General features: G+C 38.8%; 1 protein-coding gene and 1 long non-coding RNA gene across 3 annotated transcripts in view; one reads left to right on the top strand and one right to left on the bottom strand.

The window, feature by feature from the left end:
- Nucleotides 1–7347, bottom strand: part of LOC125744712 (uncharacterized) — a 64444-nt gene extending 57097 nt beyond the window's left edge. The window contains exon 1 of the long non-coding RNA XR_007398486.1: nt 7180–7347. This is a non-coding gene — a long non-coding RNA (uncharacterized LOC125744712). The remainder of the gene's footprint in view (nt 1–7179) is intronic.
- lrrn1 (leucine rich repeat neuronal 1) lies at nt 7340–23447 on the top strand. 2 transcript variants are annotated; one of them, XM_049016818.1, is made up of 2 exons: nt 7340–7691; nt 20279–23447. In XM_049016818.1, the coding sequence occupies exon 2, from the start codon at nt 20524–20526 to the stop codon at nt 22672–22674; it is 2151 nt and encodes a 716-aa protein (XP_048872775.1). In that variant the 5' UTR covers nt 7340–7691; nt 20279–20523; the 3' UTR covers nt 22675–23447. The 2 variants fall into 2 exon arrangements, with proteins under 2 accessions (XP_048872775.1, XP_048872776.1); XM_049016819.1 differs by lacking the exon at nt 7340–7691 and adding an exon at nt 7968–8185.
- The last annotated feature ends 128 nt before the right edge of the window (nt 23448–23575 follow it).

Genomic DNA, 23575 nt, shown 5'->3' with positions numbered 1-23575 from the left:
GTGTTTCCTGGAATTGACTATATAAGCATGATAACTATTGAGCGAGTCCTTTATAGGAGTAGCAGAAACATGAAGCAGTTCTATTCGGTGCCATTTCAATTCTGTAAGGTGTCAAGAACCAATGCTTTCAATATGTGCAAGCCATTCCCACACTAATGTACAGAATATTTATAGTTAAACATTCACTGTCCCATTTACAACATAAAGAATATTTGCCATTATGACAGGCTTTCAGTATGTGAACAATAAATTACTGTAATATAGTAGCACAGATTTGCAGTACACATACAACCGTGCCAGTCATATAGAATATATATATTACAGTGAGCTATACATAATCAAATGCAATGGTGCATGTGTGTGCGTGTTTTTTTTCTATATAGAAAGAAAGTTTTAACTTGAAACCATGGCTGACCCACATGAATATATCATTATGGATGAGGCTGGATTTAACCTTGCCAAACAGAGGCGAAATGGTCAGAGCATCAGCTAAATTGTAAAGTCCCTGGAGTGCATGGAGGCAATGTGACTGTGTGCTGCCATCAGTCAGCATGGTCTTCTCTATCATCATGCCACACTAGCTCCATACAACACAGCACATTTACCAGCTTTTCTGGATAATCTCAGTAACCAAATACTTCACCAGGGAGGCCAGCACATGCCTGCTATGTCATCATCTGGGACAAAGTTCATCATGCCACACTGGTTCATGAATTGCTCAATGCCCACCCCAGATTTCTGCAGATGTTTCTCCTTGCATACTCATCACTCCTCAACCCCATTGAATAATTTTTCTCTTCTCAGCGATAGGTGTATGAATGAAACCCCGTGACAGAGAGAACATCTTGCAAGCCATGCAAAAGGTATGTGCCAACATTTTAGTTGAGTCAATTCAAGGTTTGATCTGAGATACTTGAGCATATTTCCTTGCTGTCCTATGTGATGGGGCTGAGGTGTTGTGGCCTGACCCTGCTCAAAGATGAGGTGGAGATGAGGCTGAGGAAGCTGAGTAGTGGGCACCAGTATCCTTTGCCCTTGTCTAATTTTGTACATTGCAGTGATACAGTATGTGTATGTGCTTTCTTTGTCATTAGATCTTTAAGTACCAAACACCGAATACAAGCATGTTTTTTTAATACTGTTTTTTATATATACAATTGTTCTCTTTTTACTCAATAGTGCAAATAAAGAATTTGCATAAAAAGATTAGTTGTTTTATTTTATTGCACTTGCATGCCAGTTATAAATCAGACATTGCCGTAATCTGAAAATATGCAGGAAGACATATGAAAACATTTGGGTTGTTGTCATGCCCTTCATCCCTTCCCCACGTTCTCTCTGTTGTGTGGCTCTAATGAGCTACACCTGTTACTTGTTTAATCTTACCTCTTGTTACAGCCCTTGTGTGAATCACCCCAGGTGCCTCTCATCTGTTCCTTCGTTCAGTGATGTATATAGTGCCTCCCTGTCCTGAGCTCCCCAGTCCAGTCATTGATGTTGCTGCCTTCTGTCCTCCCCTGTGTCCTCCCCTGTGTCCTCCCCTGTGTCCTCCCCTGTGTCCTCCCCTGTGTCCTCCCCTGTGTCCTCCCTACCCTCTTTTGACCCGTTGTGGTCTGTTTTCTTTTGCTTTGCCTGTAGTCACATTTAATAAAGCCCGTTTTGGTTTTCCCCATGCCTGCCTTTGCCTCCGTCTTTGCCTTTGATGTGACAGTTATAGTGTTTTGAATTTTACATAAGATCTAGTATGCTGTGGTAGATCTCCAGCGTGTGTGCATTTCTCCTGTGTGTGTCATTTGAGACAAAGTTTGGTTTTGTAGGAAAAGTTAATAACTAGTATGACATAATTTAATTTTGACCTGAACATTTGTTTGCGCAGATGAGTGTGTGGTTTTTGTAAAATTAGGAAATGTTTCACAGACAGTGTCTTTGCAATTGAGGAAAACTAATAGTTGTTTCTAAAAAGTGGTTCATTAACTTAAGGTTATGGTCAAGGTATGGCAATTTGATTGTAGGGTTATTGTCAGGCTATGACAGTCTGATTGTCAGGTTGTGGCAGTCTTGAATTATTGTCAGGGTGTGAGTCTGATTGCCTTGTTATTGGGATTGATTAATTGAATGATTGATTGATTGTCCTTCATGAAGTTATTTTCATTACCAAAAAAGCTTTTACATCACTATCCCTGTACCTGTGTATATTCTGTTTGGAAGCAGATGGAATCCTTGCTTTTTCTTTGTAGCTCCATAATTGCTTTACCACCCTCACACTCCCATCAACATCTCACACAGGGCCCACCTGCACATTTACAAAGGAAGGATGCAGATCATCTTAGCCACTGTGGAGCTCAGCCCTGTCAAGTTCATCCTCCACACAGGCGTGCACAGTAGCAGAGGGGCTTAACGCATCTGGGTGTCATACATTCTCATATCCTCTTTGGACTTAAAGCCCTGTGACACAGTTCGCATTAAACATTTAAGCAGGGGATATTCATATTATAGACTATGGATTAGATCAGATTTGGAGAGTGTTCCTGATCAGCCCTTCGGTCTTCACAGTAGCTGAACTTTCATCTTTGCATTTTGTCAATGTTATCTACATTCTGTACTGTTAATAGTCACTGTGTCTTTTAAATAACAGTTATGTGCTAGAGGAAGTATGAGCAGGTCTGTCTACAGAGTAAAGGCTTGCAGGGCAGCGGGTTAAGAAATCACAATTAGTGTGGAACAGACAACTCCTGGAATCTTGCTTTTAAATTAACTGCAAATGTACCGGGATTAAACCATTTGGGAAATGGTGATCCTCGCATGCGGTTTTTAAGTTAGAGGATGTAGATTGTGGGTTTTGAAAGGAGTGAATTTTGGTAGGTGCCAGTTTTGGGATTACTGGAGAGAGCTTTTACGTATATGAACCTAGTAATGGCAAAGAATTCCATAGCTAAGGATCATTCAACTCTGCTCACAACTGTCCCCAATAAAAAAAAATATTTTTTTATTAACAGCCATCCAAGGATATATGAGCATGTGGCCTCCACCAGTCAGGGGAGAGCTGGGGAGAGTTGACCTCCATTCATCTCTTTTTACGATGAGAGGGGGCATCTGTGCTGTATCTGAATCGACTGGGTGGATACCCCCCCCCTTCAAATCAAACACAATCAGCTATAGATTCAATGACATGGCCTGAGTGCCCTAGTGTCTGCTCATTCATAATACAATCAATGTTCTGCTAATATTAATATTCATATTTTTTATCTTTTTCTTTATGTCATTAAAAAATGCCTTAATGAGATGTTTTACTTTCACTACATCCCTAGTACATTTTTTTTATTTCCTTGCCACACCCTTTTACATTTGTTATTATTACCAATCACACTTTTTGTTCTAAAAGAGTTTTTGTGAAGCTTAATCACCATGTATTTTCTCAGTGGAATGGCGGAGAGTGAGAGAGGTAAGGAGAATGCGCTGATTACGGTGTGTTGCCGCATCCACCACATGACGAACCACCTCAGGGGTGAAAACCAAGGCAAGCAGCAGGCGATACCTCAGTACACTAGTCCGAATGGAACAACGCAAGTTTTTTCTGGTGGCTGGACTGCCAATCCTGAAACCGACCCCAAAATTTTCTCTGTAAATTGAAGGACCTCCTTGCAGGGCTGGATGTAGATTAACATCACACCCAGGACAAAGCAATTGTGGATTAAGGGCCTTACTCAAGAGCCCAACGGAATAGGACCACTGCTGACATTCACAGGATTCAAACCAGCAAAGTTTATTTCCAAAATCCAATTCTTCAAGTTGTTAATAATCACAAAGATCAATCACACTCAGGTTACTAAGATAAATTGCAGGTTCATTGTTCGTATACAGAAAAGGACTGCTTGGCTGAAGAGTCCTCACACCTGGGTTTGAACAGCTGACCTAAAGGTTACCCCCAAAAACCTGCATAGGATAAGATTGGCCACCCCTGTAGTAGACTAATAACCATATATGGCTTTTAGCTAATTGGTATTTTCAGTATGGTGTACTTTTAGTGACTGGACCACCATAGCAGTATTTTTTGTTTTTGAAAAAACTTGAATACTACTGTGAGTGGTATGTTGACCTCACAGATCCAGGTTTAGGGTTTGATTCCTTTCAGTTCTCTGTGTGCTGAATTTGCACATTCTCCACGTCTTGCACTAGATTCTGTCTGCAGTGCAAAGACATGCAGTTAGGCTAGTTGGTGTTTTTAAAATGGACATGGAATATGCGTGGCATGTATGCCCTGCAGTGGAATGGTGTCCTGTCCAGGCCGTACTCAAGACTACTATAGGCCCAAGTATGTATGGATGAGTGTATATGCCCTGTAATGGACTGGCATCCTGCCCAGGCTGTACCCCAGGCTGGTATTGGAACTAGTTGTCCCTGACCAGGATAAGCAGTTATAACATGGATGGGTGGATAATTGCTGATGAATCATTTGTCTAATGATGTATAGGAACTGAAGTCTGGCGTTGCTTTTGTTTCACAGTCTGTATCAGATATACACACTGATCAGTGATGCTGCTGAGTGCATTTACAGGTGAGAGAGAAGTTTAGGGCCCAAGTGCAGGGCCAGCCGTTCTTCCATCACCCCTGGAGCTTTTCAGGGGTTAACGGACTTGCTCAAGGGCCCGATGGAGATGTGACTCTTCTACCAAGGATGGGATTCTATTCTTATGCACAGAGGCCACACACCAGCCTTTTCATAAAGCAGTAGGTCAGGTGACAGAGAAAGAATGATTGCTACTCATTCAATCGCCACGCCAACCAGGAGGAAATATGCTCTTAAATAGTCAATACCATTCAAACACTGAATTGCATGGTATTGGTGTTTACTCTCCAGCCATGGATTGTGGACTTAAAACTGTGGGTAAAAATAATTGTGAAGGTTTTACATGTTTCAGCAGGAAGGGATTTACGAAGAAGAGAACATGTAACTGGTTGTTATTCTGACTGCCCAACATCAATTAGATCAGACAAATAGATCAGTATTTCCATTTGTTTTTGCAGACGAAATCCTTTCCTTCATCTTTGCTAGCACAGTGTACACAGATGTCCGTGCAGCTGGAGCAGGGAGGGATCAAGCAGTTTCTCCAAAGGTGGTGATAGAATTGACTAGCAGTACATGACTTTTGCTTCAAAGGTTACCTTGGCAAGAGGGCAAAGAAGAAAGGGCCAGAGACAGGTGGACAGTGAAGCCGATACCTACTCAATACCTCCCAAGACACTGCGTCAGCAGGGACATGTTGAATTAATACAACAAATGCACTGAGATTAAACATTATATAATTAATCTGATGTTTAAAATGACTTTGGAGCATAGACCGTGGATATCAACCTTCTATGAACATATATGTAGAGCAGGGGTCACCAATCTTTTTGAAACTGAGAGCTACTTCATGGGTACTGAGCAATACGAAGGGCTACCAGTTTGAAAAGCCCTCCTAAACTTATCTAAACTTCAAGTATAATAAACATGTTTTAAATGCTTTTTTTTAGATATTGTCATTTTCAAATCTATATAAATGCAAATGTGATTAAAGAAGAATTTAAGGATAAACATCACAGGTGGTAGTGTGCTGAAAATACCAACTTTTCACTTCTAAAATTTCATTATGTCAGCAAAGATTACAATATGAGTTTTAGCTGTTTTTTTAGCTGATTATATATAAAGTTGTAAATTCTCAGCTCACACCTTTAGGGGTACAGGATTGATTTTCATCTTGGGTCTTGTGTTGATTTTCTCTGGGTAAAATTATTTCTTCTTGCACTCCAAACACATGTAGTTAAGGAACTGGAATCTCTAACCTGAAGAGTAAATCACCAAAACTCACTCCATCTCTGAGATGGGACCACCAATGACCTGAAGTCAGGCTTCCTCATCATGTTACTGTATCTGGAACCAAAACTCCCCTTTTCCAAATCCCTGCACATCCCAGGACAGGCTCCACGCCCATATAGGTTATGGAAAATGAATGGGCACATGAACTGTATTTAGAATTCCCCTCCAAGCAATATAGTAGAATAATTGCAGATTATCATTATATGTCCATGCTTAGAAACCCATTGTCTTAAACCACTGAATGCATTGTAACCAAGCTTAATTTTCCAGCAATGGGACACATTCCTTTCATGCCCATTGGATGTGCCAAGCACTTTAATCTCATTTGGAAGCATGCATTGCTCTCAGACCATCAAGCCAAGCTTAACAATTCAACCACCATAAATATTACACGTACCACAATGAACCGTGGATTTAAATGTGTGCATTTCTCCCCAGTCACTATGTTTGGTGGTTAGTGGGGGGGGGGGGGGGAGTTAATTAAAGAGGTGAAAATGTAATAAAGAGAGGAACAAAAGACACTTAATTAAATAATGCACCCGGATTTTCTTGAAAATTATATATCATATACATTCTGAGATATCTTACATTTCTACTGACGTGCAGATTTATAATTGTAGGAGTATGGAATGTGTGATGTTTGCAGTCATAAAAAAGAGTGACGACAGTGTGATGTGTGATTACACAACATGGTTCACAGCATGATTAGCCTTCATCTGATGTTTGTAGTGTAATACTTTTCACTACGTGTGAAACTCACTTGAGTCAGTGTAAACAAGCTCATGTTCTGCACTGGATTTTCATGAAGTCAAATGTCCATATTTCTTCCAACCACTTGACATAAAATTCTTTAATTTTATAGCAATTTGTGTCAGTTTTTCCTGATAACTGTGCAATGTTTTAAACACTTTAAAACCCGAACATAGATCAAATACTCCATGGCGATTTTTTTTTTTTTTTTGAGAAAATGAACTTAAATATGGCTATTCTTTTAATTGGTATTACACGAAAGTGGAGTTTGTTTTGAACTGGTAGGCCAAACTGCAGATCTGGATAATACAGCCACCGTAAAAACATCTGAATGAAAAGAAAAGGCAAGAGGGGACCACACATTGGCACCTTTACGTTTTTAAGCCATCAATTCGTATAAACTCCTAAACAATGACGAGCATTATTTTCCTTTTGAACTGGGGGAAAACAGACTCCGCCATCACGAAAAGTCACAAGCACAGAAGTACGACTGGAGTGTAACGCGTCCCCATAAAAAAAATGAAAAAGACAAGTAAACCGCTCGTTTTCTTTCCCAGCCCGTGTTATCCTACCGTGCTCTCTCGGCGTCTGTCTTTGTTCACATCACAACAAACTCCGAACAGATGGCATTACGCCTGGGTGAGACTGACAGGCGCTCGCTGGCGACCAATCGCCTGTTAGGATCCGCTGACTCCGCTGGACAGCGCCAGGTGCCCCTGGAGCGTGCGGTAAACTGAGCGGCTGCGCTCGCGCTGAGAGCTTCGCGCTGGGAGGCTGCTGGTCCGTGCGAGTCGCTCGCGGCCAGATCAGATTTCTTCAGTTTTGTCGGGCCATGGTGTCTTTGGTTCCTATAAGAATTGGGAATTTTTATATATTTTTTTCGATTCTTCTGAATTTCGGGCACCTCTCCTGATAAACGGAACGTTTGGTTTATTGCCGAATGTACGTTTGACTGGCTTGTCGATTTTTATTTTTTATTTTTTTTAAGTGACCACTTTTTTTCTGCGTATCCTTCACACCTACGAAGTGCGGGGAGAGGTCTTATCACTAAGAGCGTCTGTGAGGAAGATGTTGTCATGCTAAGGTGAGGAATATTTCAGTTCACGTCTTTTTATTTTAGTACATCCACACGAGCCTACAAACAATTAATGTTAAATAAATGTCGCAGTTTTTTAACAGGATAACATTTGTGGGGAGTGTTGCACAAAAATGGGCAGGCGAATATGTACTTCACATCATGCTATATTTTTAAACTTCGATTGTGGGAAAAAATAATTGTGTTGTTTTTTTGGGCTTGAATTTGGTACTGTTGAGCTTACGGCTGCCTTTGAACCTTGAGACAATGCGCATGCTGCCTATGGTGCGTGTGTGAGCAGTCAACATCGCGGTCAGGATGGCAGCGAGGCTGCGAATGCGGCTGTCATTGAGCAAATAAATCGGACGATCTCATTCTGAGCTCCTAAAATAAGGTGCGCTGTTTTGTCGGTTGCGTGCTGACGAGAGAGAATTATAAGCATATGGTAAAAGTCTTACGCTGTTACTGTTTTATTTACTGAAACACTGTGTCGACGCACTCTGGTGAGTTTGCAAGGGCAATGGAACCTGCATTAATGTCTGTCACTATCCGTGGAGCGGGTTTCAATGTTATGGACACCCAGTGCTTTCACCGTTTATATTTAATGATACGTGTATTGAGCATACGCACCTCATTCTGAACGAAACTACATTTACAAAGCGTGATATTATGAAACAAGTACAACAGAATTAGTTCGTGATAATCAAGAAAAAAACCCGTATTCTCTTCTGTACAGGAGCACCTTACGAAGCACGTGCGAAATCGTACCTTGAGATGATATCGCCACATTGGAATGTTGCCTGTGCGTTTCCAGTTCTCCTGTAGCTATTTTGTGTTTCCCAAATTCAAGATTAGTACAGCACTTAATCAAATGAAGCTAACTTGATTGTTTTACGGAGTTACTTGTTTAGCTGTTCAAACAGCTGTAAGGAACATAGACGTGATTAGTTACGAGCACTGCAGTTTGTTTTTGTACTTTATTGCATATTAATGTGTTTAAATGTTCATTTATATTTGTAACATTCATGAAATAGAATACTGGATTTGTTTCATTGCTTACGCCCGATTGTGAGTTATTCATCGGCACATCTAAATCGCAAGTGTGGTATCTTCTAGTACGCAGATGCACCCGACTGTTGTCCGACGTCTGCGAGCGTCTTGTTTGACCCGGCTAAACACTTATTTGCATTAAAATCTAAGAGCATTCTAGCAGACGTCTCGGTGGTTCCATTCAATTCGACAAATTCAAAGAGACAAGAAGTCTTCTGAGTGAAAAAAATACAGACAAAGGAGCTTCAGAATAAGTTAATAATAATGGGTATGGTTAGACGGGGTTGGGAAGAATCGATGTGGGTTGTTTTACGTTAGCTTTAGCTTGGCTTCCGACATTATAACTGTTGCTACCAGAAGACAGGGCCGCCGATCTTTCTATGTACAGTTAGGTATTACAGCAATGGGATACGGACAGTGACCTGATTTATGTTTTGTTTACGAAAGTAACTTTTCGTCATTAGGTATTTCGTTCGACGATTTCTGACAGCGAGTGGTGATCTCGGTGTTATATTTATACTATTTTCTGCTGAAAAGGAAAGAGACTAATTGCTCCCCCTGTTCTAAAGGTACCCTAAATATATGTTGTAACCTAAAGCACGGTTCTTCATTTCTGCAAATGATCTTTCAGATATTTTTATGCTTGTAATATTTCTGTTTAAGTTAAGTTTTCATGCTTTAACATGAAAAGTAGTTTTTCTTTTGTAGTTTGCCTTTACATGTCGAAAGAAGAATTTCTTTTGTGACAAAACTGGTAAAAGATGATGTTGGTGATTCACGGGTGTGATCTGGACTCGGATATAATATCTGCCCATCATGGCGAATGATTGTCTGGGGAAACACTATAAACGCTGACAAGGACAAATGAAACTGACTAGTAACTGCTGAAGTGGTGGTGTGTGGGGGATGGGCAGGGGGTAATGTGGAAACTTACCCTGTGTGGGAGTGTGAGTGTGTGTGCTTGTGTATGGCCAGAGCACAAAGCACCCTCTGCTCCTTAACCTAGGAGTCGTGAGAATACTCCAGGACAAAGGCCTGCTTAACACAATACACACGTGCGTGTGCTTGTACTCTCACAAATCCGCTCAGCAGAGTGGCGGTCAGGGCAGAGTGACGGGATCTCAATAGCATCAGGAACTTTCCACAGCAGACATGAACGACCCCTGGCTGGGGGTGGGGAGGGAGGAGGTCAGGGTTTTGGTGTGGTTGGACTGCTCCCTCCACCTTGACTTCCCCCATTATTTTGTGGATCTGGGGTAATATGGCCACATTACTCTTTTGTGAGGCCTGAAAAACTGGGAGGGGGGGGGGAGTTGAAAAAGAGAGGCAGGTGTTCAGCTAATTCTGTGTTAATAATCTTGTTAAGAAAGCTGGTTTGTGTTGATTCAGGTAACCATTTGGTTATAAATTCGCAAGACATAACCAAAATGTGATAAAGCTGACCGAGCATAACTGCGGTGCACGAAGGACACAGAGACGCAAGCTCACTTATCCTCACGTGTAAATGAAATGAAATAGTTGAAACAGACCTGTTATACTGTTATTTAGTTTTCATTTAATTTGTTCTTTCTTAATTTTACCAATAAAGAAATAACATTTATTGTTATCTTTTGTTATGTAACGTATATAAAAGAAGAATGGAGAATGTTTGCCAATATTTATAAATGCTCATCCAAGTCCACCTACCATGGTATGTATATACTGTAGATTGTTAGCATAGAAATGTTTTTGTTTAATGGAAAGGTTGTTTTTTTTTCTAAACAGATGGCTTTACTTGTTTTTTGTATGCTTTTGCTTTTACCCCTCTTGGATGTGCTTAGATGTGATAAAGATGCTGGCTGTGCTCCTTATTCTGTGACCGGATGAATGGGGACATTTAAGATCACTTCACTGTTTTGTACTTTTCATTCTGTCTGCCAGCTGTATGAATTAATGATCTCCTTCATGCATACTAATATGGGAGAAAAACAGTTTGTTTAGATGGTTAATTTTGTGTGTTTAAATGTACATACACATATTGATCTGTCTGGCTGTCTGTCGATCGATCTATCAATCTAATTTGATTGAAATTGATGTCTCCATTCTTAACTGATGGGTTTGTGAGTAGCATATGTAATGGTACCTGTGAAACACTTGTCTTTGATATTTGTATTTTCTCACATAAATTATGCGACAGTTTTTTCTTCTCGATGGTCTGTATTTTGATGGTCTGTTTCTTGCTCACACGATATAGTTAAAATGATGAGTGCTGCTGTTGATTACTTAGTTTCTGTGAATTTTTTTGTGATAATTCATTTTCAAATTCAATTTCATTTTTTTAGAAATATTTTAACAGTGTGTGCCAGTACTTCTGTAGACTTATTGTTAGAATTTGAACCATATTAATATAATAGACAAGATAATGTGAGTGATAATAATATCTTTAAGGTCCTAAAGTGACATGGAGCTTTACAGAAGCAACACAGAGTTGCATTCCAGATTCAGTTCATTATAAATAGATTTTACAGTATTGCTGACTTCAACTTGAGTAGAGGTTGTGATACTGAAGGTCTAAAGTCTATTTTAAGTTTGTATATATGCAGCATAAAGCTTATTCTTCTTAGAGTTGGATTTGGTCTGCAATGCTTGTTTGCATCCATTATCCCCCTGACAGACAAATGGTCCTTACAGCTGTCCCCTCATTTGGGTATGAAATGGACATGCCAGTGGCGTAGCCTGTCTCCATGGTGACCAGATGAATACAAGCCCGTTGTGCGGTTCCAGACTAAGGAATACTGCTCACATTTTGCACCCAAAGAAAGACCTAAATGAATGTGGTAAAGTATATTATATGGCTCAAAAGCCCCATATTGTTATAGTTCACGTAATTTCCTCATTGCTTTAGTTGGACAATAATGTCTTAATTGTAAAACAATAGCTGTCACATTACAGATCAGTTAAGTCAATTTTAAACCTATGGTTCACCATGTTGATTCGGGCATTATACAAATTGTTAAATCTCACATTCATTATAAATGCATAACAATAAAATGTTATAGGAAATAATAATAAAAAGAAGAATTCCTGAGATTTTGATGAAATTTTCTTATTGTTCTGCTAATAAATGAAGATGCTAATGGGATTAGTTCTGTAGGCCTTTTGCGGAGGATAGCATGTAGTCAGCATTAATTCAGAAAAAGGCATTGACCACAGGTGCATCTGCAGTGATGGTGTGGGACAGTGACAGTGTGTAACAGGCCCTAATACAGATGCAGTGGGGAGCTGAATTACAGTACAGGACCCTCTAGTATAGGGAATTACTTAGAGGCTTTGTACCCCACCCCCCAGATATTTTTTAATGACCAAACATTTAGCATAAGACTTTTTGGGCCTCGCACTTTAAATATTTTGGTGGCACATGAGATGGAATTATAAAATAATTTTCTCTTTCACTGTTACCTGTAATTTATAGCCTTCTTAATTAACAGTATATGTGTAATTATTAACATTGTATTTTTAATTTGAATTTATCGGTTTCCTCCATAAATTTTTCGGCACCTTGCCTGTGTTTATTATGGTTGCTCATAAGGGTTGAAAAAACTCCATCTGATGCATATATAAAATCCACATGCTGGTCTATACAGCTATAGGTTTGTACTTAAATAAATGTAGTTTTAAGTGGCCTTTATGTACAAAGTTATTTTACTTTAAATCATATTATTCTTAAAGTGACCCATGTGTCCATTTATCTTTCCTCCACTCCTTGTTAGCAGCTTTGCTTCCTTTTTCATGTAATTTTAATCCCGTTTTGCAGCCCTAGATGGTGACTTTGTATTTCAGTTTGTGACTTTCACCCCCTTTCTTGCCCCAATATTCTTCTGTGTTTTTGTTTTGTTTCTGATTATTGAAGCCAGCAGTTCTTTCCAAAATTCTATCAAAAAGCTCAGTTTTATTCTTTTTTTTCCTTATATTTAGCAACTAGTCAGCCCTGGCTCGTCAGTCAAAATGTGAAGCGAATAGACTATTTTGTCACATAAGAAGTGCTGTGATGTGCAAAAGAAAACCATGAAACATTTTCTGATGAGTTTTTGAGATCTTTCAGTTGAAGACAAAAGTCCACGGTGTTTCCATTGTCTAGGGGGATGACTCACTTTGTGTGGCAATAGTGAATGTGTGTTATGAGAATTCGATCTCCTTTAACTCTCGACTCCATCGCAGTACTCTATAAACTGGATTGGAATAATAAACACTGCCTCTCTTTGTCTTTTGGAAGAGATGGGAATTAGCATTCAAGGAGCTTCAGAAATTGCAAATTATCTCTCTGTGTCTGAGGTCAACAAATAATGACAGCATTTTACAAAGCATCAAAATCGTTTAATGACATCAAAATGATATGTTTGTAACATGATTTCCTTCCAAATGTAGCTGCAAATACTGGTATGACTTTCATTCCTAATTAAAAAACATTTTGATAGTGATAGTAAAGATAAAATCTACTAGTCATTACTGTTCATACGTGATTTTTTTAATGATGGCTGTAAGCCATGTATTATGAATTATAAGAGGAAAGCAAGCATTTATAAATAATAAAACTTTACAGCTACTGTAAATGATTATAAATTGTTATATAATTCTTTTTTTAGTAATGAAGCATCATTAATAGCCATCTAACTAACCACCATGCAATGTTTGCCTGCATGCACGCTGATTTTTAGTGATCTCTCATCCAGTTTAAGCTGTGCACTGGCCTAGCAGAAAGACTGTTGCCTCACATTTATCTGTATACCATCTTATATGTACCTTGTTGTATATGCACACTGTGCATGGTTAAGAAGTGTATAGATAATTTCTAACTGAAGTTCTGGATTACGTAAAAAAGGAGCTGAAATTTTATCCAAAATAAACTATAGCCAAATAGCTCTTGTCACAATCTACCAATAGTCTGTCAAAAAAGTTAGTGGTGTTGGTGTTAGCTGTGCCAACAGAAAACAGTACCAGTAAGTCAATTGCTTTTGTTCAATATCATCCCCCTGGAATCCAAAATATTTCCATACAGCAGTAGTCGAATGTCTTTTGGTCACTAGTTCTTGTTCGCTCTTCTCCTCCTCACTTATTTTTGTTAAATATCTCACAGATGCACCACACTGCGTATGAATTAGTCCAACAGTAAGGATGAAAATAATTATGAATGGCTTGGAGAGTACATGCAGAGGTAATGCAATAGCAACACAGTTTTTTTTACACTCATTCAGAATGAGATCGTTAGTCTTTACACTGATGTAAAATATATGCTAGAAAATTGAAAAGTACATGAAGTTTTTGTTCTTACGAGTAAAAATATTGTAGCAAAACTGTTTTAGCTGGTTGGTGATCTTAACTAGGCTTGGACAGTATTACGTTATCATGGTATACCAGGGTATTTGAGAGGGTGGGCCTCCCAATGTGCCACCCGGCAAAATATTGTCATGGGGAACCCCTCCCCCTGAAACATCCAAAATAATGCTGGCCAAGGCCAAGTATTTTATCACGTAGATTTAAAAATTACAGAACAGCATCAAAATTTCATATATCGTGGTAAAATGTCTGTGAGGTAAGACTATGAAAAATTCAATATTGTCCAAGTCTAATCTCAACCTAACTTATGATTGCAGCCCTTGCTATGTGACAATTACATGTACATAACATGCAATGTAAATATTAACATTGCACATTGCAGGTTTAACACCGAAACCCTTATACTTGGACATATTTTGTCCATTGCCATTTCATTTCATATAAACAATTAAATTCAAATGACATTTTAATTTATTTCATTTTGAAACTGAATGTTTGTTTATTTGTTTGTTTTAGGTGTTATTTGTGTCCAGTGAAATTTAAAAGGTGTTATGTGAGTGATGGTAAATGTGTAACTAACTAAAAGACTTCAAAAATAGTTACAAATAAGAAGTATTTTGTCATTAGACATTATCTGTCAGACAGTCATAATGAATTCAGTCAACACATGAAGCAGGTTAACGATATTTATCAGTAAACTTATAAATTCAATGACCGAAAGATTTTTTAAAACTTGTGAAAGTGTTGTTGTAGTTTCCGCCTCATGGTACAATTGTTAGAAATAAACTTTTATTATGCATTTAAACATATATGCTGCATGTCTTATTGGTCAAAACCAAAGAGAACAATCTGACAATAATCTTTGTTTATTCATTCTGGGGTTAAAGGTGACACAGAGCCAGGTTGTAACTCTGTATTTTCTGAGCACCTGCTTTACTCATTGAGTCATGTTTCTTAGCCCCAAGGGGCCCCGATGGGAGCTTTATGATGGTCTGTCCAGAGTATCCTGCTGGGAAAAGAGTCAAGCTGGGGGTAACAGCAGAATCAGAGTCCACTCCCTACTTTCAGCCAACAGTTTTCAGGACCAGCTTGCCTGATGTCTGATTTGTGTGGCTTGGCATGAATGAAGCAATTTGCTTACCTGTCATCTTTGATTAAAGGGCTGGGAGAAAGACTCCACACCAGCAGAGGGAAGAGGCTCAGTAGTCCCTGGAGGAATACAGAGGAAATGAAGAAGGCCTCATTTGTGCCAGAAGGTCAAAACCAATACAGCAGGGAGGCAAAAAATAAGAACAAAATATATCACTGAGTAAGGGATTAAGTTTAGACATCTACTTCTCCCATATGCACATATTGCAAATATCATAAGAAATCTTGTTTTACAGTAAAGTTTTTAGTGTTTGGGCTTCTGTATGATACAGTGTTCTTGCTTCTTAATTAAATTTAATCAGTTTTGATATTTAGATTATATTAGAAAAAGAAAAGCGTTAAAGGAATGCTGACAGTGCAATTAGCCATGGCAATAGTTTTGCTTTGGAAAAGTGTTGATGTTCATTGATTAAGATACTTAGCAGTGGGACATTCTATTTAAGGAGTAGTTTACATTGTGCAGTCATACCCTTACATTGTACAGGCATTCTGTTAAACAAAACTAGTAGGATGTTAATGATGAATACCAGGGTATTGGGTAGTTGTGTTTTTTGAGCCTTTGTTTTCATTATTTTGCCTATAATTAGTGGAATTTATCCTTCTTAATACATGATTTTTTTAAATCTGAGATTAACTTTTATGGGAGTGAAATGAATAGTGTTACGCCAGTAATATGAAGAAAATGGAATTTGGCATTGCTAAAAGGAATAGCTAATTTCCCTGGCAAAAATGGAAGACGAAAACTGACATGAGCTTCATCAGGAGAATCTGGTGAATCATGTTAACTTCATTGTTTTTCTTTACATTTGTGTTTAAAATGGTATTGTGCAGTTAATAACAATCTATGGAAACTTTAACAACAATTGACTGTAATTAAAATGAACCCTAAAAGGACTTTTTTTGCGTGTATAATATTGGTAGGTAAAGCCTTGGTATTTCCAAGCTAGCAACTTGTTGTTGTACTGATTGATGTAATTATGTCTATAGTCTTGGTTTTAAACCAAGTATAAAATACAGTAGGTTTATGAAACAGGCAAAGCTAAAGCTAATCTAAACATGAAAGGTGATTTTGCACAATGAAGAAAAATATTCCAGCTGATGCTTGAATGAAAGTAGCAGCATGAAAAAAGGGTGAGACACTCTTGGATTGTCTGTGCATCTGGACACAGAACTTTTCATAGCTGTGTGGTAAAGCCCACACAATTCGCACATACACAGAATACATGCAAGGAAGAACAAACAATATTCCAAAATGGAGATATTCTTGGAGAAGGAAAAAGATTCTCTGCCTATTTTGCATAGACAAAAATGAAAAAGTAATGTTTTGGAGAATTTGCTATGTTGGTGCAGGAGATGTGCAGGGGAAGACATCACCAGCATTTTTCTATGTTTTAAATTATTCATGATTTTTGTGTCTTTCCGCACAACCAGATCATGCTATGGCTAGTATGATGCTTCTAGGGTAACCAACAGACCATCTTTGTAATGCTGATCCACTTCACATAGATGTTCTTCAGTCGTATTCATGTTATTTGTGTTTGTGTGGGAGTGTGAGTCATACGCATTGGGTGAGGGTCAGCATGGTCTGAGGCCACGCGAGCACAAAATCTTGATGCTGCAATCCGTCAACCACAGGACTGCATTTATGTAAATTGCGTCATAAAGGTATTGACCTTAAGTCCAGTTAGAAGACAGGACATTGTTTGCAGAGGGCATGTCTGGGTCCCTATTACCTGCATCTGACTGTTTTTCCAGGTTAATGCAATACCACACATTTATACATGGCTTTGTATCATTTTTTACAAAATGTCCTGTTTTCAGCAGATATAATACAACAGGATATACTTTTAAATGTCCAAAACTTTCCTGAAATGAGATGAACAATGAACTGTGCACTTGTTCTGCTAAAACCTTTACTGATGCGGCAAATGTATGTGATATTGTAGGAATCTTCGAAGTGAAACTGCTGTGTACTCATTCATTCTGGAATTCACATTGCAGAGTGAATTGCAGCAGATGTAAACAGCCTGTGGTAAGGTGCTAAGACCATTGAACTTGAAAATAATTCAACAATTTAATGACAATAATTGTGAAATGTAATGAGACTTGGCTACACAGTTTGTTAAATGCGGTTGAAAAATATTTCATTTGGGAAAAGTGGGGAGAGTGTAGGAGGGTTACAGATTGTAGAGTTTGGGGGGTATGGGAACAGTATGGATTAGATGGGGGGGGGGGGTGATGTGCTGACGTTGTTAACATTCCAACAGGGTATGTTAAGTCTGTTTGTTTATGTGCACATTCTGATTTTGTTGTTCTGTACTGTGTTTTCTTCATTCTTTCCATTTTTAGTTTTCTTTTTATAACTCAGTACTATTCTCAAAACCTGGATCATGGTTCAGTCTAACATTTAAATTCATTTCAAGTGCATTTTCATTCAGTATTGCTATACAGAAGATACTACAGGAATGAAAACCTATAGACAAAACTAGGAACATTTAAGCCAGTAATGTTCTGAAGAAGTTAATCACAAAAATGTACAGCATAGCTACAGAGCCAGAAATTCAGTAGTCAATTGGGAATATGGACTGGAGAATTCTTCTAATTAAAGCTCATGTTTTGGGTGGTCCGAGACTGTGGACCTATTACTGGTGCATGAGCAAGTTCACAGATACTGTCTGGCATTTCAGTTGTGATGTCGGGGGTGCCATTTTCTCTTAAACAAAATACCTAAATATTAAGGCTGTTTATTTTGGCCTGCTTACTGCCCAGAGTAGAATAGAATAGAATGTCTTTAGTTTCATTGGCCAGGTGACGAGTATAATGAAATTCAATCTTCACATATCCCATCTTGTTCTCTGATGACACATAAACATCCATATAAAGGTGAGAGTGATGCTTAAATTCGGAGTGCAGGGTCAGCCATCTATCCAGTGCCCAGTAGCAAGTGAGGTTAAGGGCCTTGCTCAAGGGCCCAGTGGTGATATGATTACTCTACCTTCCACAGGATGCTATACAGTAAACTATGAAGAAAAATAATCACACAATGTCATTCTTATCAGCAAATAATGAGTTCTAGAAAGTAATTTCTAAATCCCACAAAAAATATCTGCTAATGAAACAACACAGCTTATAAGTGGATTAAACGTGACTTTTTCACTTATTCTCAGTACTTTAAAGCAGCTAAAAACCTCATTAATCAACAAAAGAAATCCCTGAATGTACAAAAATAGAAAGTATTTTTTAAGATTTCTTACGCCTTGTCAGGCATGTCGAATTTGTCATCAGAAATCTGCAGGCTCATTAGAGTTTCACTTTCAAGAACTCATTTCTTCCGCCAGCTCCCCTTTTTCTAACTAAGAAGCCAGAAGCAAATGCCTTAGTCAATCTGGCACATTGGCAAAAAGGCCAGTGCACTGAAAACAGCACATTTGTCAAGTGGATTTGTCCATTAGACCCTAGGGCTCCACCTTCAATTTCCTCTCACGCTTTGTTGGGTTTTGCCTTAAGATAGAGTAGAATGGCAGAGCTGATGGTGTCACTCACAGCACAGTGAAATGTGAATGCGTATTGAGCGAAATAACAGTGTGTGTCATACTCTGTCGACTGTGTTACTGCATGCCTGCATTTCCAGTGTGTTCAAGTAGTATTGTTAATGATTATTGATTGATAAGATTTATCAAAACAGTGAAGTTAAAAGGTTTCAGAATTATATACACAAAAGAGTTGCAATATGTACATCCACAAAAATATGGAATACTGTCAGTTTCTTTTAAAGAGTTTTGATGAGTGACAAGCTCCTAGAGTCTTGAAAGATTTACAAACTCTCATGTCAAGTCAAACTTAGTCATTTCAAAATATGCAGGCATATAGTGAAATTAAATAATACTTATTCGAGACTTATAAATTGCTTTACACAGGACATGACAGGTTAAACACACTAATATTGTCTTCATGATAAGAAGCTGAAATTTGGTCTAGTCATAACGATTATGTCTATATTACAAAATTAAAGTAAAATTGTCATAATTGCAGTTGAGGATAAATAACTTGATTTTGGCTCACACACCTTGGAATTTTACATATACTATATTAAACAGAAAGTAATCAATCAGCAGTCTTTTTTAGCTAGATTGAAAACTCTTTAAAATGCATTACATTTTGACGTAAGACCAAGGTCTGTAATATTCTACTAATTATAAAAAATTCTGAGCACGTATCACCTAGCAGCAGAAGGATTCATCGTGTGTTTTAAATAAAATAATTGTTGTCAGAAGTTTGTGAAGCATTGAAACATGCATTTAGAATAATAATTCACGACAAGAAACATTTTATCTAATCTTAGTTACTACCACATCTGGATAGGTATCTTCTATTTACTTTGTGTGTTTCTTTAATTTGGAATTAAATTATATTAGACATATTGTATGAAATCGTAGTATTTGCATAAGCAAAAGAAAATGGTCTGTATTGTAAAATTGAGATCGATAAGATTCAGGTTCTATAATTTCTCTCGAATTACCTTGATCATCAGTGACTCTAGCGGGCAGCCTGTTGGCCTCACACCTCCAGGGTTAGGATTTTGAACCTCTGCTCTGTACATGTTTTCATTGTCACCCCAGATTCTGCTGGGTACTCGGGTTTCCTCACAAACACCAAAGATATGCAGCTGGGATATCTGATATCTCTAAATTGCCCATAGCATATGAGTGTGTATGTGCCTTGTCCAGGCTGTGCAAAACAAATATGCTGCCTGGGACAGACCCCCTTCCCTCCATGACCCTGACCAGGGTAAGCGGTTTGAAGATGGATGGAAGGTTACGGTTATGATCACTGACTCCATGTGTATTACGCTTAAAAAATTTCGCTTACAGGTCGATCATTTTCATCCCCACCATATTTCTCATTTCTACTATTTTTAAACTATATTATTCAATGCACATTATTTTATAAACTGTCCATTTGAGGGACATTTTGTTCGCATTTAGTTATTTATCATGTTCTTATGATTTTCACAATATTACTCAGTAAGCAAGATTAATCGCAGTCTAGCTGTGCTTTAACTCTCTCTGATCTTTGTTTTTCAGACCTGTCCTGCAGACTGATGGCAACTGAGCAGAAGGGAACACAGTGAAGTGTGGAAACAAAACATTGGGTCACTGCTACTGAGTGGCTTCTTATACTAACAGCTACTGTCTGTGGTGGAAGCGAGATCCTTTGCTTTGGATTGCTGCGAATGGACATTTCAAGCTGAGTCGCACACCAGCTCTCAAGGGCACTCTGTTGTTCAGGACATTTGCTCCTCTGTACATTAAGAAAGCAGATAGGCGGAATGAGTGGCCTTTCATCACATATTCTGGTGGACCAGATGTGCGTGGGTCTGCTTCTGGTGTTGGCGTGTCTGTCCTCAGTGCAGAGCAGCCAGTGTCCACACCTATGTGTTTGTGAGATCCGGCCCTGGTTCACACCTCAGTCCACTTACAGAGAGGCCACCACGGTGGACTGTAATGATTTACGCCTCACTCACATCCCTGGTAACCTGTCTAGTGACACACAGGTGCTGCTGCTGCAGAGTAACTACATTGCTAGGACCAGTGAGGAGTTGGAGCAGCTCTTCAACTTGACTGAGTTGGACCTGTCTCAGAACAACTTCACCAGCATCCAAGATGTTGGCCTGACCAACATGTCTCAGCTCACTACACTTCATTTGGAGGAGAACCAGATCACAGAGATGCCTGACCATTGCCTTCAAGACCTCACCAATTTGCAGGAGCTCTACATCAACCACAATCAGATCAACTCGATTTCACCCAATGCATTTTCTGGCCTGCAAAATCTCCTGCGACTCCACCTCAACTCAAACAAACTGAAAGTCATTAACAGCCACTGGTTTGAGTCAACCCCCAACCTTGAAATCCTAATGATTGGGGAAAACCCAGTAGTTGGTATTCTAGACATGAATTTCAAGCCTTTAGTTAACTTGAGAAGCCTGGTGCTAGCCGGAATGGACTTGACTGACATTCCTGGGAAAGCACTTGTGGGATTAGACAATCTAGAGAGTCTCTCATTTTACGACAACAAATTGGTTAGTGTGCCACACCTTGCACTACAAAAAGTTCCCAATCTAAAATTCTTGGATTTAAACAAAAACCCTGTGCACAAAATCCAAGAAGGAGACTTCAGAAATATGCTTAGGTTGAAAGAGCTTGGTGTGAATAACATGGCAGAACTAGTTGCCATCGATCGTTATGCACTTGATAATCTTCCAGAGTTGACTAAGTTGGAGGCTACCAACAACCCCAAGCTCTCCTACATCAATCGCCTGGCATTTCGGGATGTCCCTTCCCTGGAGAGTCTAATGTTGAACAACAATGCCTTGAACTCATTGTACCAGAAGACCATAGAGTCATTGCCTAATCTGCGGGAAATCAGCATTCACAGCAACCCATTACGATGTGACTGTGTCATTCAGTGGATGAACTCTAACAAGACCAGCATCCGCTTCATGGAGCCCCTGTCCATGTTTTGTGCTATGCCTCCAGAGTATAAGGGCCAGCACGTCAGGGAGGTATTGCTGCAGGATCCCTCTGACCAGTGTTTGCCTATGATATCCCATGACACTTTCCCCAACCACCTCAACTTGGACATCGGTATGACAGTCAATTTAGATTGCCGTGCCATGGCAGAACCCGAGCCTGAGATTTACTGGGTGACACCACTGGGGAACAAAATCACACTTGAAACCTTATCTGACAAGTTCTGGCTGAGCACTGAAGGTTCTCTCCGTATTTCTCATGTACAAGTGGAAGATTCAGGCCAATATACTTGTGTGGCCCAGAATACAGAAGGTGCTGACACACGAGTTGCTACAATACGAGTCAATGGGACCCTGATGGACAGTATTCAGGTCATGAAGATCTATGTCAAGCAGACAGAGTCTCACTCTATCTTAGTGTCCTGGAAAATAAACTCTAATGTTATGACCTCTAACCTGAAGTGGTCTTCAGCAACCATGAAGATAGATAACCCACACATTACTTACACGGCTAGGGTCCCAGTTGATGTTCATGAGTACAACCTTACCCACTTGCAGCCATCCACTGAATATGAAGTGTGCCTTACAGTCTCCAACATCCACCAGCAGACACAAAGATCCTGTGTCAATGTCACCACAAAGAACGCGGCTTTTGCTGTAGACATCTCTGATGAAGGGACCAACACTGCCCTAGCAGCTGCAATGGGGACAATGTTTGCCATCATTAGTCTTGTTTCCGTTTCAGTATATATTGCGAAGAGGTGGAAGAGGAAGAATTACCACCACTCTTTGAAAAAATACATGCAGAAAACCTCCTCTATTCCCCTGAATGAGCTATATCCTCCTCTCATTAACCTGTGGGAAGCAGACAGTGAGAAGGACAAAGACGGATCCTTGGAGAACAAATCCAGCCAGGTGGACACAACACGAAGCTATTATATGTGGTGAAGTCCCCAGAACTACGCTTCCAGGAGCACAAAGACAAACTTTTGCTTTTTTGTGCAAAAGATAAAAAAGGAAAAATGGCAAATTTGGTATTTTTAGCTTTGCTAATATGAGGCAGAGTGGTAAAAGATAGGATTTTTTTTTCTAGTATAGCGTATCGCCTTTGTTTCTTCTTTCAAACACTCAGTATGGCAACGTTCAGCTTCAGAATCATTTTTCTTGCTGTGCTTTACTTTTGTAAGGCGCTTTAACTGCACAGCTTTGGATCATGCCAAGGACTCTATCTGAGGTCAGTCAACACAGCAACAAGTAATGAAGCCCTACTTTGTCTAGCTGTCTATTGAGATTGCAGAGTTTCTTTCTCTCTCTTGTGAAACAGTTTAACTGTTGTGCACTGAAACATTAACAAGTTTGTTCATAGACTTAATATGAAGCTGACAGTGGGGATTACACTTGTTATACTGTCTGCGTTAGCGATTGTACTGTAATGTTGTATCAACTATTATTTGAATTTTTGAATTTTAACAAAAACTTTTTGAAATTACTTTGCTATATGAGTACTGTTTAGGAGCAATATAAATGTGAATGTTTGATAACATAGTTATTAGGCAAATGGACTACTAAGTTTTTTTTCTTCATTACTCTTGTTTATTCTATTTTTTATTTTATTTTTTTTGCTAGGATCTGTCCATGATCACTTAATTTTGTTGTGATTTAAGACGCAACATATGTTGTATATTGAAGAGCAAATGAAAATAAATTACCCTTTTTTTAAAGTGCTATTCAATTCATGTATTTTTGACAGCAGTATTAGGATTATTAACATTGAATGGAAATAAGTAATCTAGTTTAATCAATAATAATTTATTTTTGAATATGAAATAGTAGAAAACATATAAAAAGA

The sequence above is a fragment of the Brienomyrus brachyistius genome, chromosome 6 (genome assembly GCF_023856365.1).
Source record: "Brienomyrus brachyistius isolate T26 chromosome 6, BBRACH_0.4, whole genome shotgun sequence".
NCBI lineage: Eukaryota > Metazoa > Chordata > Actinopteri > Osteoglossiformes > Mormyridae > Brienomyrus > Brienomyrus brachyistius.
Note: the sequence above shows the minus strand (reverse complement) of the source record. Positions and strands in the feature narration are given on the sequence as shown.